Source organism: Mytilus trossulus, chromosome 5 (genome assembly GCF_036588685.1).
Source record: "Mytilus trossulus isolate FHL-02 chromosome 5, PNRI_Mtr1.1.1.hap1, whole genome shotgun sequence".
In the NCBI taxonomy this organism is placed as follows: domain Eukaryota; kingdom Metazoa; phylum Mollusca; class Bivalvia; order Mytilida; family Mytilidae; genus Mytilus; species Mytilus trossulus.
In genome coordinates this window covers 81943763-81958922 of record NC_086377.1, presented here as the reverse complement: position 1 = coordinate 81958922, position 15160 = coordinate 81943763, and the positions used below count along the sequence as shown (strand labels likewise).

General features: G+C 33.1%; 2 protein-coding genes and 1 long non-coding RNA gene across 3 annotated transcripts; all 3 read left to right on the top strand.

The window, feature by feature from the left end:
- Positions 1-1454: 1454 nt before the first annotated feature.
- LOC134718373 (protein FAM200C-like) lies at positions 1455-2898 on the top strand. Its single transcript, XM_063580870.1, has 3 exons — positions 1455-1675; positions 2427-2573; positions 2849-2898. The coding sequence occupies exons 1-3, from the start codon at positions 1462-1464 to the stop codon at positions 2896-2898; spliced, it is 411 nt and encodes a 136-aa protein (XP_063436940.1). The 5' UTR covers positions 1455-1461.
- Positions 2893-4833, top strand: LOC134717501 (uncharacterized). The gene is made up of 5 exons (XM_063580006.1): positions 2893-3119; positions 3380-3497; positions 3695-3818; positions 4052-4314; positions 4632-4833. Exons 1-5 carry the CDS (start codon positions 2922-2924, stop codon positions 4739-4741), a joined length of 813 nt encoding a protein of 270 aa, XP_063436076.1. The 5' UTR covers positions 2893-2921; the 3' UTR covers positions 4742-4833.
- A 2369-nt stretch (positions 4834-7202) lies between these two features.
- On the top strand, positions 7203-13930 carry LOC134717502 (uncharacterized). Its single transcript, XR_010107350.1, has 2 exons — positions 7203-7289; positions 13585-13930. It is a non-coding gene; the product is annotated as an uncharacterized LOC134717502 (long non-coding RNA).
- Positions 13931-15160: the final 1230 nt, after the last annotated feature.

Sequence of the window (15160 nt, the reverse complement as noted above, 5' to 3'; positions counted from 1 at the left end):
CCATGCCATAGTGGAGGTGCTTTTAAGTTTAACCCTTGTTTATTAAAAAAAAGAAGATGTGGTATGATTGCCAATAAGACAACTCTCCACAAGGGACCAAATGACACATAAAGTAACAACTATAGGTGACAGTACAGCCTTCAAGAATGAGCAAAGTCCAAACCGCACAGTCAGCTATAAAAAGCCTGGAAATGGCGAGGTAAATCAATTCAAAAGAGAAAACTTACAGCCTGATAAATGAACCAATAATGAGAGAAAAACAAATATGTAACACATAAACAGTCTGCGACGTTAAGCGGTAGCCTGAAGCCCGTGTCTAGTTTAATTAAGCTCGGACTAGTAAAAAGTACACTGCCGATAGTCCGACCGGTCTAGTGCATATCTGTGTGCACTTTTTTAATCGTTACCGTAAGTTAACTGCCGAATGTGTCAATACAACGCCATTGAGATCAATAAACTGATACTCACTTCCTTGCAAAAGTAGCGTAAACTAGTTTTTACGGTCTCCCTAATAACCGATTGTTCAAAATAAATAAAAAAAAGCGCAAAAACGATCAGTACCACGTGTTTTCAAAATTTCAAATTTCGGTAGTTATTGATTAATTTGTGTTGCATAAACTAAATAAAATATAATCATAACAGAAAATAAAAAAAAAATGTTCATTTTTGCATCGGAAGACATTAATTCGTAACTGTCCGCTTGACATCTTGTGTATTTAGACGATTGGTTATTAAGGACGACCTCGGTGACTGGTTACCGTTAATTTTATGAAGAAGTGGTGCCAGTTTTGTTTTCATATCGAAAGATAAAAGTACACACATAATTTTACATCGTTACATGGCTTCATTGTTGAGGTGGTCAGATAGTGCGAGACCTGGAAAGGCACCAAAAAGACTGTCTCGCACTTCCGACCAAGTTACAGAAGCAAAGAAAAAATACGAGGACAAGCGCGTCAGAGAGTTCAAAACCCATTGGATGGACGGTCGTCCCTGGCTCAAGTATGATAATGAGAATTCCGTTATGTATTGTACATACTGTAAGGAGCAGGGAAAGGGATGGAAATTCTTATCTGGGTGTACGAATTTTAGGATTGACACCATCCAAAATCATGAAGTCAGTTCGCCTCACATCAGTGCAACATCTGTTGCCGAGAGGCCATTTCCTCAGAATTCACTGGCTGCAAAGGCCATTAACTCTATAAAACAAACTGAATATGACAGACTTAGCATTCTCTTTCGTAATGCCCATGCTGTTGCTAAACATCATCTAAGCTTTAAAACTTATATGTTATATGTAAACTGGATCAAGCTAAAGGTCTTGATGTTGGCAATAGCTACCTGAATGACAAAAAGGCCTGTGAATTTGTCAAAAATATAGCCAGTGTTTCCAGAAATGAGACCAGAGACCTTTTGAAAAAAACACCATTTCTGAGCCTCACCTTTGATGGGTCATCTGACTTCATGGGGGATGAATATGAGTCATTGTGGGTAAGAAGTGCCCAAAATGGAAAGATAATTGAAAAGTTTTTAGATTTGGGTACTGCTGAATCTGCAGGATCTCAGGACATATTTAATTACATGAAAGCTGTTTGCTTTGAAAATTCAGAGGACAATACCAACCAACTGTGGAGTAAACTTATTGGCTTTTGCTCAGACGGTGCATCAAACATGCAAGGTAAATTTATTTTTTAATTTATTTATTATGTAATATACAATGTGGATGGGGTTGGAATGGGCTTTGCTCATTGTTGAAGGCTGTACGGTGTCCTATAGTTGTTAATGACTGTCAGTGTCATTTTGGTCTTTTGTAGATAGTTGTCCTATTGGCTATCATACCGCATGTTCTTTTTTATATTTACAGTAGAAAAAATGGTATCCATGTTGTAGACTGTACTACATGTATGACTTATAATGGTTTACTTTTACAATTTGTGACTTGGATTGAGAGTTGTCTCATTGACACTCTGACTCATGCCACATTTTCTTATCCATATAGATAAAATAATGAGGTGTAGATACAGTTATTTATTTTCACATGTGCTTGGTGCGTAGCAAATGTGTATATGTTCTCTGTAGCTATATGTGTGACAGTGTATGTACGTACTAGTTTATAAACATGAAATTCTTCATTCATCATGTTCATATAATATAAAGAATACAAAATAATGGGTATAAAGAAAAGACAAATGACCTAAAAAATTAAAAGAATATTATACTGAAACATGTGTAATGAAAGAACCTCAATCTAGACCTTCATATTGATTTAAAGTAAACATGGACCGTGGTAAACATATAGAATTTGAAAAAATTCTAAACATGTTAAAGGAATTAAAACATTTTTACAGTATATGATTAAAATTAATTTAATGTACAATGTCAATGTAATGTTACAAAAATAGTTTGTTTTAAAGACATATTTTTTTCAGGTATAAGAAATGGTGTGGCTGCTTTGATGAAAAGAGAAAACCCAGAAATAGTTGTTACTCATTGCTTGGCTTACAGAGTTGAGTTAAGCTTTAAGGATGCTATTAAGTCATCTAAATTGTATGATAAAACCATAACTCTTCTTCTTGGTAAGTTATTATGTTTGGCAATAAAACAATTAATAATTATCATGATTAAAAAGTCCTAGTTCATTCAATTCAAATGCATTTAGCTGATTATATTTTACATGTATGCATATGCAATGTATGTCATGCATTAATGTATAGCAATTTAATGTCAAAAATTTATACATATACACCATGGCATACATTGTACCCTTATTTATTAATCATGTAAATTTATTTACATAAATTTGTCTTACAGAAGATGTCTTAAGTCAAATTTTCAAATAACTATTTTACAGGTCTTTACTACTTGTACCGCAGAGGTCCCAAACAGAGAAGAAAGCCTTAAAACGAGCTTTCAGTGCACTTAACATGACGAAAATACTTCCAACCCGTGTAGGAGGAACTCGTTGGATGCCACACATGCTTAGAGCAATAAATGTTATTATCAAAGGTTACAGGGGATTTAAAGCTCACCTAGAAAGTGCTTCACATGAAAATCCAAAAGCTGAAGGACTTGCCAAAATTCTAACTGATGTAGCGGTTGTCACATTCATGTTGAATTTAAAGGTATACATGTAGAATAATAAATCATTATTAAAAACATACATTTAGAAGTCAAAATATTTTTAAGATTGCTTTATTGATTTTTGGTTTTCTTTATCTTGACATGTCTGTTTTGATTTTTGACAATTGTTACTACTCTTATATGTACAATGTAATTACTGCTTTACAAATAATGAATGTGAATATGAACTGCATATTTAAATTTCCATGTATATGACGAACTTATATATGTATTGAATTTTAATTAATTGCATTTCATTTAGGAAATCATATCACCTTTGAACAGACTATCCTTGATTCTGCAGAAACAGAACCTAACATTGTATAATGGACATGCACAGATCAAAGCAACTACAGAAGTTCTAAAAATATGCAAACCAAGTAAGTTATCTTGTAACTGCATATATGTCATAGCATAACTGTCTCTGATTGTACAGGTTATAATATTAAAGTAATTAAATAAATACCTGTAATCATCAATATCTCAGTCTATAAGCAAATTGTGTTTTATGGTGCAAGCAAAAATATGTTTCTCATTTTTTAACATGTTTAATGAATAAGTTTTTTTGTCATTTTAGAGTATGGGGACCATGAGATTCATCTTGTAAAGAAAAATCTCAAGTCCACCTTAATAAGGTCAGGCATGGATATAGAGGAAGTTAACACAGAGTGGGCCATTTTGAAATCTTTAATATATCAAAGGTAATTAATGTTTCTGCTCATTGTTTGGGTTGTTGTCTTTTTGGCACAATGTTTCCATTCTCTAGTCTATAAAAACCTAATTTTAGCTTAATGTTACCTACAGGGTAAACAACTCCTAACTCTGTATTCATTTACTCCAATTTTTTGCCTTGAACATCTTAATATTTTTAAAAATAAAATATCCATATATGTCTGATATTGAATATTTACAATTTTGTGTATTAACTTTTTAGGTACAGTAACAGACTTATAGATGGTGCCTTGACATGGGGATCTGTGTTTGAAACATTCAGGGATGGCCTTGACAATATAAAGCTTGTTATAGATGCTCTGCTCAGTCTACCACCAACAAGTGTCAATAACGAAACTACATTCAGCAGAACCAAACTCAGCAAAGGCAAGAGGCGGGGTCATTTGAAGACGGACACATTGAAGGACTTTATCCAAGTCGAAATTGAGACTGCTAATGTTGAGCAGTTTGACCCAAAGCTGGATGGTAATTGTTCATTCAAAATTATTTTTTTGTCTGCATGACAGAAAAAATTGGATAATATTAGCTCAAAGTTGAATTTATTCCTGTTTACTTATTTTCAATACTTACTGTCCTCAGTTCACTGTATCATTGTATGCCTTTTAAAAACACATACTTAATGTCTTATGTATTTTCTCCCATGCTGGTAAGCTCTTTCAAGACAAAGTTTTAATAAGTTTAAGTTTCCTCTTTGATTACATATTAGTCTGAATAATTGTAAACTTAATTAAAATTTCTGACAAACACTGTTTATTTTTTTTAAATAATTTGTACTGTTTCAGATTACCCCTTCAGACAGAAGAAGGAGAGTTGGCTATTCCAGACCATCACGGTTAACCGAGACACTCCAAACAAACACAGTCGACCAAGAAACTGTTGTGGTTGGTCATGATGAGATTGATACACCAGCTGCTGGTCAAGACATCCAGGTATTTATTGTATTTAAAATACATCACATAGTTCATAAAAGCATTCAAATATTTGTAATTTAAAAAAAAAAACATAAATACTTTTAAGAATGAGAACCAGCAAAGATATAAATTTCTGCAATATCTTAATTCTAATACACAACACAGCATAAATTATTTTTCTTTGTAGAGAACTAATTACTATATATCATGCAAATTATTATAGTCCAAAGTTGTTGTAATTATTATCCCCCCTGCTTTAAATTATACCCCCGCTTTAAAAAAGGACCCCCTCTTTAAAAAAGGGGGGGTATACTGTTTTACCGCTGTCTGTCCATCCGTCAGTCCGTCCGTCCCACGAAACTTTCGTCACATTTTTCTCAGGAACTACAATACAAGGATTTCTGAAATTTGGTTTCAGGGTTTATCTAAGTCAGCTATACCGTGTGATGCATTTTCAGATTGATCACTTGACAACTTCCTGTTTACCGAACACTTGTATGATTTTACACATGATAGCCAAGTTGAAAATTTCGTCACATTTTTCTCAGGAACTACAATACAAGGAATTCTGAAATTTGGCTTCAGGGTTTATCTAAGTCAGCTTTACCGTGTGATGCGTTTTCAGATTGATCACTTGACAACTTCCTGTTTACCGAACACTTGTATGATTTTACACATGATAGCCAAGTTGAAAATTTTCGTCACATTTTTCTCAGGAACTACAATACAAGGATTTCTGTAATTTGGTTTCAGGGTTTATCTAAGTCAGCTATACTGTGTGATGCGTTTTCAGATTGATCACTTGACAACTTCCTGTTTACCGAACACTTGTATGATTTTACACATGATAGCCAAGTTGAAAATTTTCGTCACATTTTTCTCAGGAACTACAATACAAGGATTTCTGTAATTTGGTTTCAGGGTTTATCTAAGTCAGCTATACTGTATGATGCGTTTTCAGATTGATCACTTGACAACTTCCTGTTAACCGAACACTTGTACGATTTTACACATGATAGCCAAGTTGAAAATTTTCGTCACATTTTTCTCAGGAAATACAATACAAGGATTTCTGAAATTTGGTTTCAGGATTAATATAAGTCAGCTATACCGTGTGATGCGTTTTCAGATTCATCACTCGACAACTTCCTGTTTACCGAACACTTGCATATTTTTACACTATTAATATTATCCACTTGCGGCGGGGTATCATCAGTGAGCAGTAGCTCGCAGTTTACTTGTATTCAACCATGATGTACACCCACATCAAATTGAAATGATTAATATTACAAGGTTTTAATATATATTTTTTTCAGATGATTGTTATCAACCAAGAAGAATATTGCAGTACAGATGAGGATGAGGACAGTGGTGAAGAAAGTGAAGATGAAAATGAACTTGCTGAACAGGAGTTGTTCAGCAAATTGAAAAAAATCATGAAAAATTATGAAGAATAAATATATAATCAATTGATATAAGCTTTCTTCTATTTTTGGTCTGCATCAGAAAGGGTGATCTCTTTAACTTTCCTAAGTCAAATTTGAATAAACAATATGTGATGGCAAGGGGTTTATATCTACATGTATACATTTAATTTACATTTACATGTTTGTCTTCAATTCAAAGAATGGAGTCAGTTTTGTCAACAGTTTTGAGAAGGTTTTTATTGAAAGAAAGTAGAATTTTTATTTTTTTTATAATATGGAGAAAAAACTCTACATTTTTGACAGGATTTATACACAAAAATGTAACCTCAGAATGCAGGATTTTACATCTAATATTCCAAAATTTTCTTTGGGGGGGGGGGGGGCATGCCCCCAAACCTCCCTAGCTGGTTCGGATCACTTCGTGATCCTCACCGGGGACACAGATTTTATCCGGTCCAGTACATATAAATTCAGGCTAGTATTTTTTTTTTTTACTACCCCATAGGGCTAGTTATTCAAATAGTTTTTGGCACAGACTGTAAACAAACAACAACCACTGTATGTCTGTACTCTAACTATTTATACGGAAAAGAAGATGTGGTATGATTGCCAATGAGATAACTCGCCACAAGAGACCAAATTGACACAGAAATTAACAACTATAGTTAACTTTAGATTGCCTTAACCAAATGTTAGTAAACTGTTATACAATGCTTATTACCACTAAACACAATCAAGTTTGAATATTTGGGGGCGTCACTTTAGTCGTTCTAAAGTTATGCCCCTTTACAAATGGTAAAATGCTATTTTTTTTAGTTTTCTTCCTATTTCTGTAGTTTGCCTTAATCTAATGTGATGGAACTTTTATACAATACTTTTTAGTTATTTTGTGTATATATTTAAATTGCAGAGTAATGAATATCTTATATTTCATAGGGATCAATATACAGGGATATTGCTACTCTGAGGCCCATGCAGGAAAGTCATATTGTGATTCAAAGATGGCAAATAAGCGCAAAAAGATAAAAAGTTGGGTTGCAAGTTGAAAAAAAACCCATTGTAACAGCAGCTGATATGAAAACTGTCCTTGACTCTAGAACAGGTAAATTAACAAAATGTACATTGTTCAAACAGAAAACATAATTACAACACAAACTCACCGTGATCTAAATGTGACCTGTTAAAATAAGCAAATCTGGTTCTATACACAATTTCAGAGACAGTCTGATTCTCTTAAGTAAATTTCATTTCACAAATAAATCTGACATGATAATGACAAAATGTTAGACGAGTCACAGACTGAGGCTCACATACACATCAGGGGCGGATCCAGCCATATTAAAAAGGGGGGTTTCAACTATATGTCCCCATTAAAATGCATTGATCGGCCAAAAAAAAAGGGGGGATTGCAACCCCAAGACTCCCCCCCCCCCCTGGATCCGCCAATGCACATGTTACATAACCCATATTTAACAGAAAAAATTAAAGCATTGGATAAAATGATCCATGGCATGTTGTTTGAAGCCCCATGTGTGATATTATATTAAGATAATTTTTCTGGTCTGTGTATCCATCTGCTTGACTGTTTGTCTGTATGTTCCTTATTATACCTACCCCCACAACAGAATTTTATGATACTTGGTAGATAATAAGGACAAACTATGTAGATGTGCATATCAACAGGAAATTACGATTCAATTTTTTTCTATGAGTTACTCCCCTTTGAACTTATTTGCTTTAACCCTTTCATGCCGAATGTATCCTTTTGGCACACCGGTGTAGATGCCGAATGTATCCTTTTGGCACACCGGTGTAGATGCCGAATATTTCTATTTTTAGACGGTCAACAGTAAAAATAATGTTTAAACATGTTTCTTGGCCCCGTTGCTTCATGGATGTTATGATAAACATCAAATGCATTCGATATTTTAGTATCGGGCGTAAAAACACTGTTGAAATATGTTTTTTTAAAGATTGTTGAGGGGAAAAAAAACTCGGGGAAAAACAAAATGGCGGAATCATGGTCAAGAGTTTCATTTCGAGTTGAAACATTTAGAAAACTTGACCTGCGGTCATGAAAGTGGCTTAACTTGAACAAAAGTAGTTATTGTACGTATATTTTGGAGTTGTGAGAAGGATATTTGTAAAACAATCTGAAATCGAGACTTTGATTGTCGCCATCAGGTGCACGACTGTAAATTATAATTTCTCGTTGCCGTTTGACAGTCAACCTTTCATTACCGATTGAGTCAGAGTCTTTTGTCATCGTTTCAGACACTCTCATGAGTCTGTAGTGCTACGGGTTTTCTGTCTTTTTATTGAAAGGCTGTACTGCAGTATGTACTACGGTCGACAAAGCGAAAGTCCAATTTCATTTAAAATAGAACCGGATATTGACAAAATTGACAGCTGAGTCTATAAATAGTGTGGTTCGTGTTCAAAAAGTGACTTTAAATGGTATATAAATTGCTTCTTCTCTCAGATGCCAAGTCATATACATGTAGTAGTAAAAAGTAAGAGAAAAAAGTAATCAAATTTGAAATGGGATAATGTACCACATCAGGGTCTTGTAGCTGTCACCTTGTAAGTCAGCTTCTTTAAAAATTTACACTGTTAATGGGACTAGCACACATGATAAGCAGGGTATCTTCATACCACATTAATATATAGGCTTATATTGTAAGTTACACTTGCTGCTGGATGCAATAGATTAATTAATAGACTGGTTTAATACAATGGTTATATTCTAATAACAACCTCACTCAAGTAATTTTTATTCACTTTTTGACAAATCATTCCATTAAATAACCCAACAATATAAACAGAAATAAAAAAAAAAAACAGTTTCCATTGTCCTCACTCAGGGGTTAAAAAATCCACTAGCCCGACGCCCGGGACTACAGCATTTAGGCCTCGGGCAACCAAATTTGTAACCCAATAAGCCTGACGGACTAGTGAGAAAAAATTATTGGCGTTTCTAAAATAGAACGGGACAACTCCCCTCATCACTTTTCTATCTAAGCCAATCAGATTCGACTACGTCATCAGAATGTTAACATATTTTGTACAAGTTTTAAAATAGAACAAATAACTCTGAATGGATCCCGAACTTTCAATATCGATGTATCAGTACAGGCTTTATATGAAACCTGATTGCACCTCCTTCTGAATAATTTATTGCAATATAAATGTGAATCCTTTTTGGCAGCAGAAACCTGACTTTTGTCAGATATAGCTTTTAAAACTTGTTATGGACGTCATTTTGTTATTGGTTACATACTGTAAAGAAGCCTCCAGAACCATGATCTAATCATGAACAGTCTCGGAAAACTTTAATAAAGACAACAGTAGTATACCGCTGTACAAAACTCGAAAATCCATGGACAACAAACAAAATCTGGATAAAAAACTAAAACCGAGGGAAACGCATTAAATATAACAGGAGAACAAGTACACAACACCAAAAATGTAACACACACAGAAACGGACTAAGCATCAGACAAAATCCCACGAGAATAACAAATATAACATCTAAACCAAAAACATGAATTTGAGATAGACAAGTACCGTGACACGTATTGTCGCAATGTGAATTTACACTAAAAATAAAAGAAAACAAACGACGCAACGTTAAAATGTAACACACTAAAACGAACAATATTATAGCAATGGCCATTTTCCTGACTTGGTACAAGACATTTTAAAGCAAAAAATGGTGTGTTGAACCTGGTTTTGAGGCATGCCAAGCCTAACACTTTAATGGCAATGTTAAATATAACATTAAAATGACAACATACAGGACTACAATACAAATAAAAAGGAGAACATATTAGACAAAAAAAACCACACATGATTAATAGATAACAAAAGGCAAGTCCAAGTGTTCCCGAGCATATTCCAAGATAGCCTCTATTGTATCAACCTACCTATTGTATTTATTGTGAACATGTTCTCGTCCTGATAATGCATGAAATATTTGCCACTGGACGTTAAGCAACCAACAATCAATCAATCGATGTTTAAAGAAATTGTTTCTTTTTTACAAATACAATTTCAGTTCAGTTAAAAGGCCGTGCTTAGGTTGTAATCTATTAAAGGCCACAATTAGCTTACCTGTAATAAATGTAAATATGGACATTACTGAACTTTGTTTATAAAACAATTATAGAAGATAAAAGCTATAGATGGTGATATTTATTCACATAAATATTAGTGGTTATGATTTTATAAACAGATAACCAATATGAGCATTACGTAATTAATCAGCTGATAATTCTTTTAAACAAACGCGATAATGTATCTGGTAAAAACCCTCCAGTACTTGAAGACTTGTATCATGTCGGGATTTTAGCAACTCATTATTAAAGAATATTCAGTGAATATTCAATTATCAATTACTTATATATATCTCCTAATGCCAGTAATTGGATAGTTTTGAGTATTTAATTTGCACAAATCTACTGTAAAATGGATAACAATTGTTAACTTTATATAATTCATTGTTTTTGCAGCAAACTCTGAATTTGTGAGGCATACTAGGGCTAGTGGTTCTTCCAACAGGGCTAGTAAAATCATGCTACCAATTAGCCGTGGGCTAGTGAGCTAATACAAAATTTCTTAACCCCTGACTCACTCAATTTCAAAATCAAAATTTATGATATGAATCCTCCTTTTCAATGAGTACACAGCAATATAAACTACGGTAAAACAAATTTCATAGCTTCCAAATGTTATTACAAACTATATCCGCTCCCTGATGTAGCTTTCCATCAATGAATTTTAAAACTGAATTTTGCAGTAAAACATGTACATGATTTATTAATTTAATCTCTTTTGGCAATTGTTTTCAACGACTTGCATCTGTGTGTACATACCATGAGTTTAAATAAAACAGTACCCAGTAGTTGTCTGCATATTTTCTATCCTTTTCCTCTACTGCATGTGATTAATAAATTTAACTATGATGAAAATAAATTTATAAAATATTAGTTATCAGCTTTTGGTATTTATTTGTGCTGCTTTAACAAACATCAGTTGATGTATTTGTCAATTTCATGTTATCTTATACATCCTTAATTTTGACTACTTAGTTTCAACAATTTTCAAAAAAATAAATAATTCAGTAGGCTCTTTATCTTGAGATCTATACAGCTGAATATTTGCTTATTTCTTGTACATTTATTTATGCTTAAATATTTTTTATATATTATAAAACCACCATGACCCAAATCAATTTTTTTGGAAATTTCATGGATTTAGAACTTTGAAAAAAATCACTTAATGGGTTTATTTACTAACTTTTATTTATTGGAAAGCTTTATCTCATTCACATGTGGAAGAATTAAGGCATTACTGGGATTAAGTCATAAAGTAAAGAAGTCCCATCGATTATTATTGCAGTTAAACAATATTTTTAACTAGTTCAGTAATCGCACATCAACGCTGGGGGTATTATACAACTCGTCTGGAAGAGTTATTGTCCGTTATCGAACCCGAGTTATCTTTCTTCTTTCGAAACCGTAAACAAATGGCAGCCAAAAATCTACGTGAACGACAGTCTCCATTTACAAGTATTTTTGCCAAGAAAACGAAAACGGAAACAGGTTTTGAAAGAAAATAATTCAGTAGCTCATAGAATTAGAATTTCGAAATCACACGTGTGCTTAAGAAATGTTGCCGAATGGAAGTGAAAGTGATATACGGTCATGACGGTAGGCAATGACAAAAATTATCTTCTGACTCAATCAATCTACGTTTTCAACACGCCTTTTTAAGGTAAACTAATTTTCACTATGAAAAGGTTACGGACGATCAACCTATGATATTTATCTACATTTTATCAAAATTTGACCGCATAACTCGCTACGGTTGCCGAGTTTTCAATGACCTAAACTACGAGGTCGTTTTTGCTGAAGCACATGTCAAATTAATCCCGGTCAGGCAAATGGCTCGTGCAAATATATTTCGGCCAGGAAATCCCGCGAAAAAAATAAATTCAGTAGCGAAAGTGTTAATGTACTTCTGCAAAAGTGTCATTGCAACTCCTCTGTTACTACACAACAGAACTTCATGAAACTTTGTAGATAATAAGGACATACTATGCAGATGTGCATATCAACAGGAAATTATGATTCAATATTTTTTCTTGCACAATTTTTTTTTACTTACACTTACATGTGACTTGCTATATTTCTTAAATATAATTTGGGGATGTGGGGTATGTCAAGGATTTTGGCCAACCAACCAAGATGGCCGCCATGGCTAAAAATAGATGATAGGGGTAAAATGCAGTTTTTGGCTTGTAACTCAAAAACCAAAGCATTTAGAGCAAATCTGACATGGGGGTAAAATTGTTTATTAGGTCATGATTTATCTGCCCTGAAATTTTCAGATGAATCAGACAACCTGTTTTGAATTGGTAATTTTAAGGAAATTTTGCTGTTTTTTGGTTATTATCTTGAATATTATTATAGATAGAGATATTAATAACTATAAACAGCAATCATGTTCGGCAAAGTAAGATTTACAAATAAGTCAACATGACTGTAATGGTCAATTGACCCCCTAAGGAGTTATTGTCCTTTATAGTCAATTTTTAACAATTTTCATAAAATTTGTAAATTTTTACTAACATTTTCCACTGAAACTACTGGTACAAGTTCATTATAGATAGAGATAATTGTAAGCAGCAAGAATTTTCGGTAAAGTTAGATGTACAAACACATCACCATCACCAAAACACAATTTTGTCATGAATCCATCTGCTTCCTTCACATAGACCAAGGTGAGCGACACTGGCTCTTTAGAGCCTCTAGTTTGAATAATGTTATAGATAGAGATAAACTGTAAACAGCAATAACGTTCAGCAAAGTGAGCTCTACAAATCAGTGAACAGGATCAAAATTGACAATTGACTTCATAAGGAGTTATTGCACTTTAAAGTCAAATTTTACAATTTTTCGTAAATTTTTGCAATCTTTTTCAAAAATCTTTCCTGAAACAACTGAGACAAATTTAAATGTACTTGGACCCAAATAAACATTATGGTTTTATTTTTTTTTTAAATGTAAAATGTGGCCAGTGACCCTGTCTGCCTAAAACATGGCAGACATGGCTAAAAATAGAACATAGGTAAAAAATGCAGTTTTTGACTTTTCCATACATGTATCTCTGAAACTAGAGCAAAAGTATAAAGGTTGCATTATTCCATGCATCAATTGTAAATAAAAATATCATGTGAGCAACACAGGCTCCTTGGAGCCTCTAGTTTAAAATGTTTTTCTTTTCTTCAAAATATCATGTTGATCTATGCTGTAATGTACACACATTTTGTTGAAGTTGAAAACATGACCTTTGAAACGGTTTATAATTCCCCTCATTATTATTTCTGTTCACAGGTGTTGCTGGATGTCAAGTCTCTAAATGTGCTAACAACACCTCATAACACAAACTGATAACACACAAGTTAGAAGGAATAAATGATTTTAATGAGTTGTGAGTTGAAAAAGATGGTATACTACTGAGGAAAGCCTACAACATCGGCAAGGTAAAATTTATTCCTAATAAATCCATAGACCAAATGGATTTTGGTAAACGACAGGAAAATAAAACAGAATAATGTGTGATAATATCAGGATTTGATTTACCTGTTAATGTAACTGGAAAAATCAAAATGCCTAAAACAGTTGGTGCAGTTAATCTCCATGAAGGACCAGAAATAAAAAACAGAAAATGGTGAAGACTCATCCAGTTAACCTCTCGTCACTCAGAAAGTTCTGATTATATGCTGTTCTTTTGCTCAAAAGTTGGCTGTGTCATTAGATTTGCTACCTTAAATTGACTTGAAAACCATCTATTGAAGCCTAAATTAAAATATTGTTTGTTTGCCCTTTTCCGACCCTAAGTTTTGAAACAGGGTAGGTAGGTAGGTAAAATATTTTAATAACCACTTGTTTGTATTTTACCAATAACCATGATAACCATGAGAAATTGTTCAGCATTTATTACTGTTTATGTCTGATCAGTCCATAGGTGGATTTTTGAAAGGTCAAATTTCTGATCATATGGGCTATCCAATTTACCAGCCAGTGATCATGGTGATAGTCCAAATTTCCTCCTCATCAAGTCCTATTACAGGACCTACCTGTTGTCTATTTATTTGTTCTTGTCTTGAAAGTGCATGAATTAGTTGCCACTGTACATTAAACAACCAACAATCAATTAAACTTAAGGTTAACAGGGGTAATGCCATCTGCGGTGTTAAAATACATGTAACTACGCTAAAGTCTATTTTTCTTTGCAATATAATGTTTTTTCAAATGCTAAAATTTTATCTTTGTATACATGTTTGCTAAAATTTTATCAATTTTCTGCAAAGCTAAAATTTTATCTAAGTTGTGGATGCTAAAATTTTAGCTTTTGGTCTGAAAAAGAACCAGCTAAAATTTTAGCTCTCCTTTACATTACTTACTGATTTAAGCTAAAATTTTATTTTTTGCTTCAGGACTGATGAAGATTGCACAGCAGAATAAAAATGATTGCTCATTTGGGATTATCTCTTGTCCTTGATATATAGTTAAACAAGTGCAGAGATATTTTTGCCTGAGCTTTTGTTCTTTTTCATCAATGTTCAGAAAGAAGAAATATAGAAGAATAAAGAAAAAATTGGTAAGTTTTTGAATATTGATAAAGTTATAAAATTTTGAGGTAAAATTTTAGTTTTTTGCAATTTTCTTTAAAAAATCTACTCTTGAGAAAATGAGACAGTCTCAAAATATAAAATCCTCCCTTACAGTTGATTTACAGTCGTTTCATGTGTTAAAGGTTTTGAATTTGTAATTTGATAAAAAAAACTTTCCGTGTTGAATTTTCCTATGAGTTCAGTAGTTTAATTATTTTATATTTTGACAGTTCGGGTGAATACGTACAAAGACTGTTTACAACTGTAACCATATTAAATTTTCTTTTTTAAAT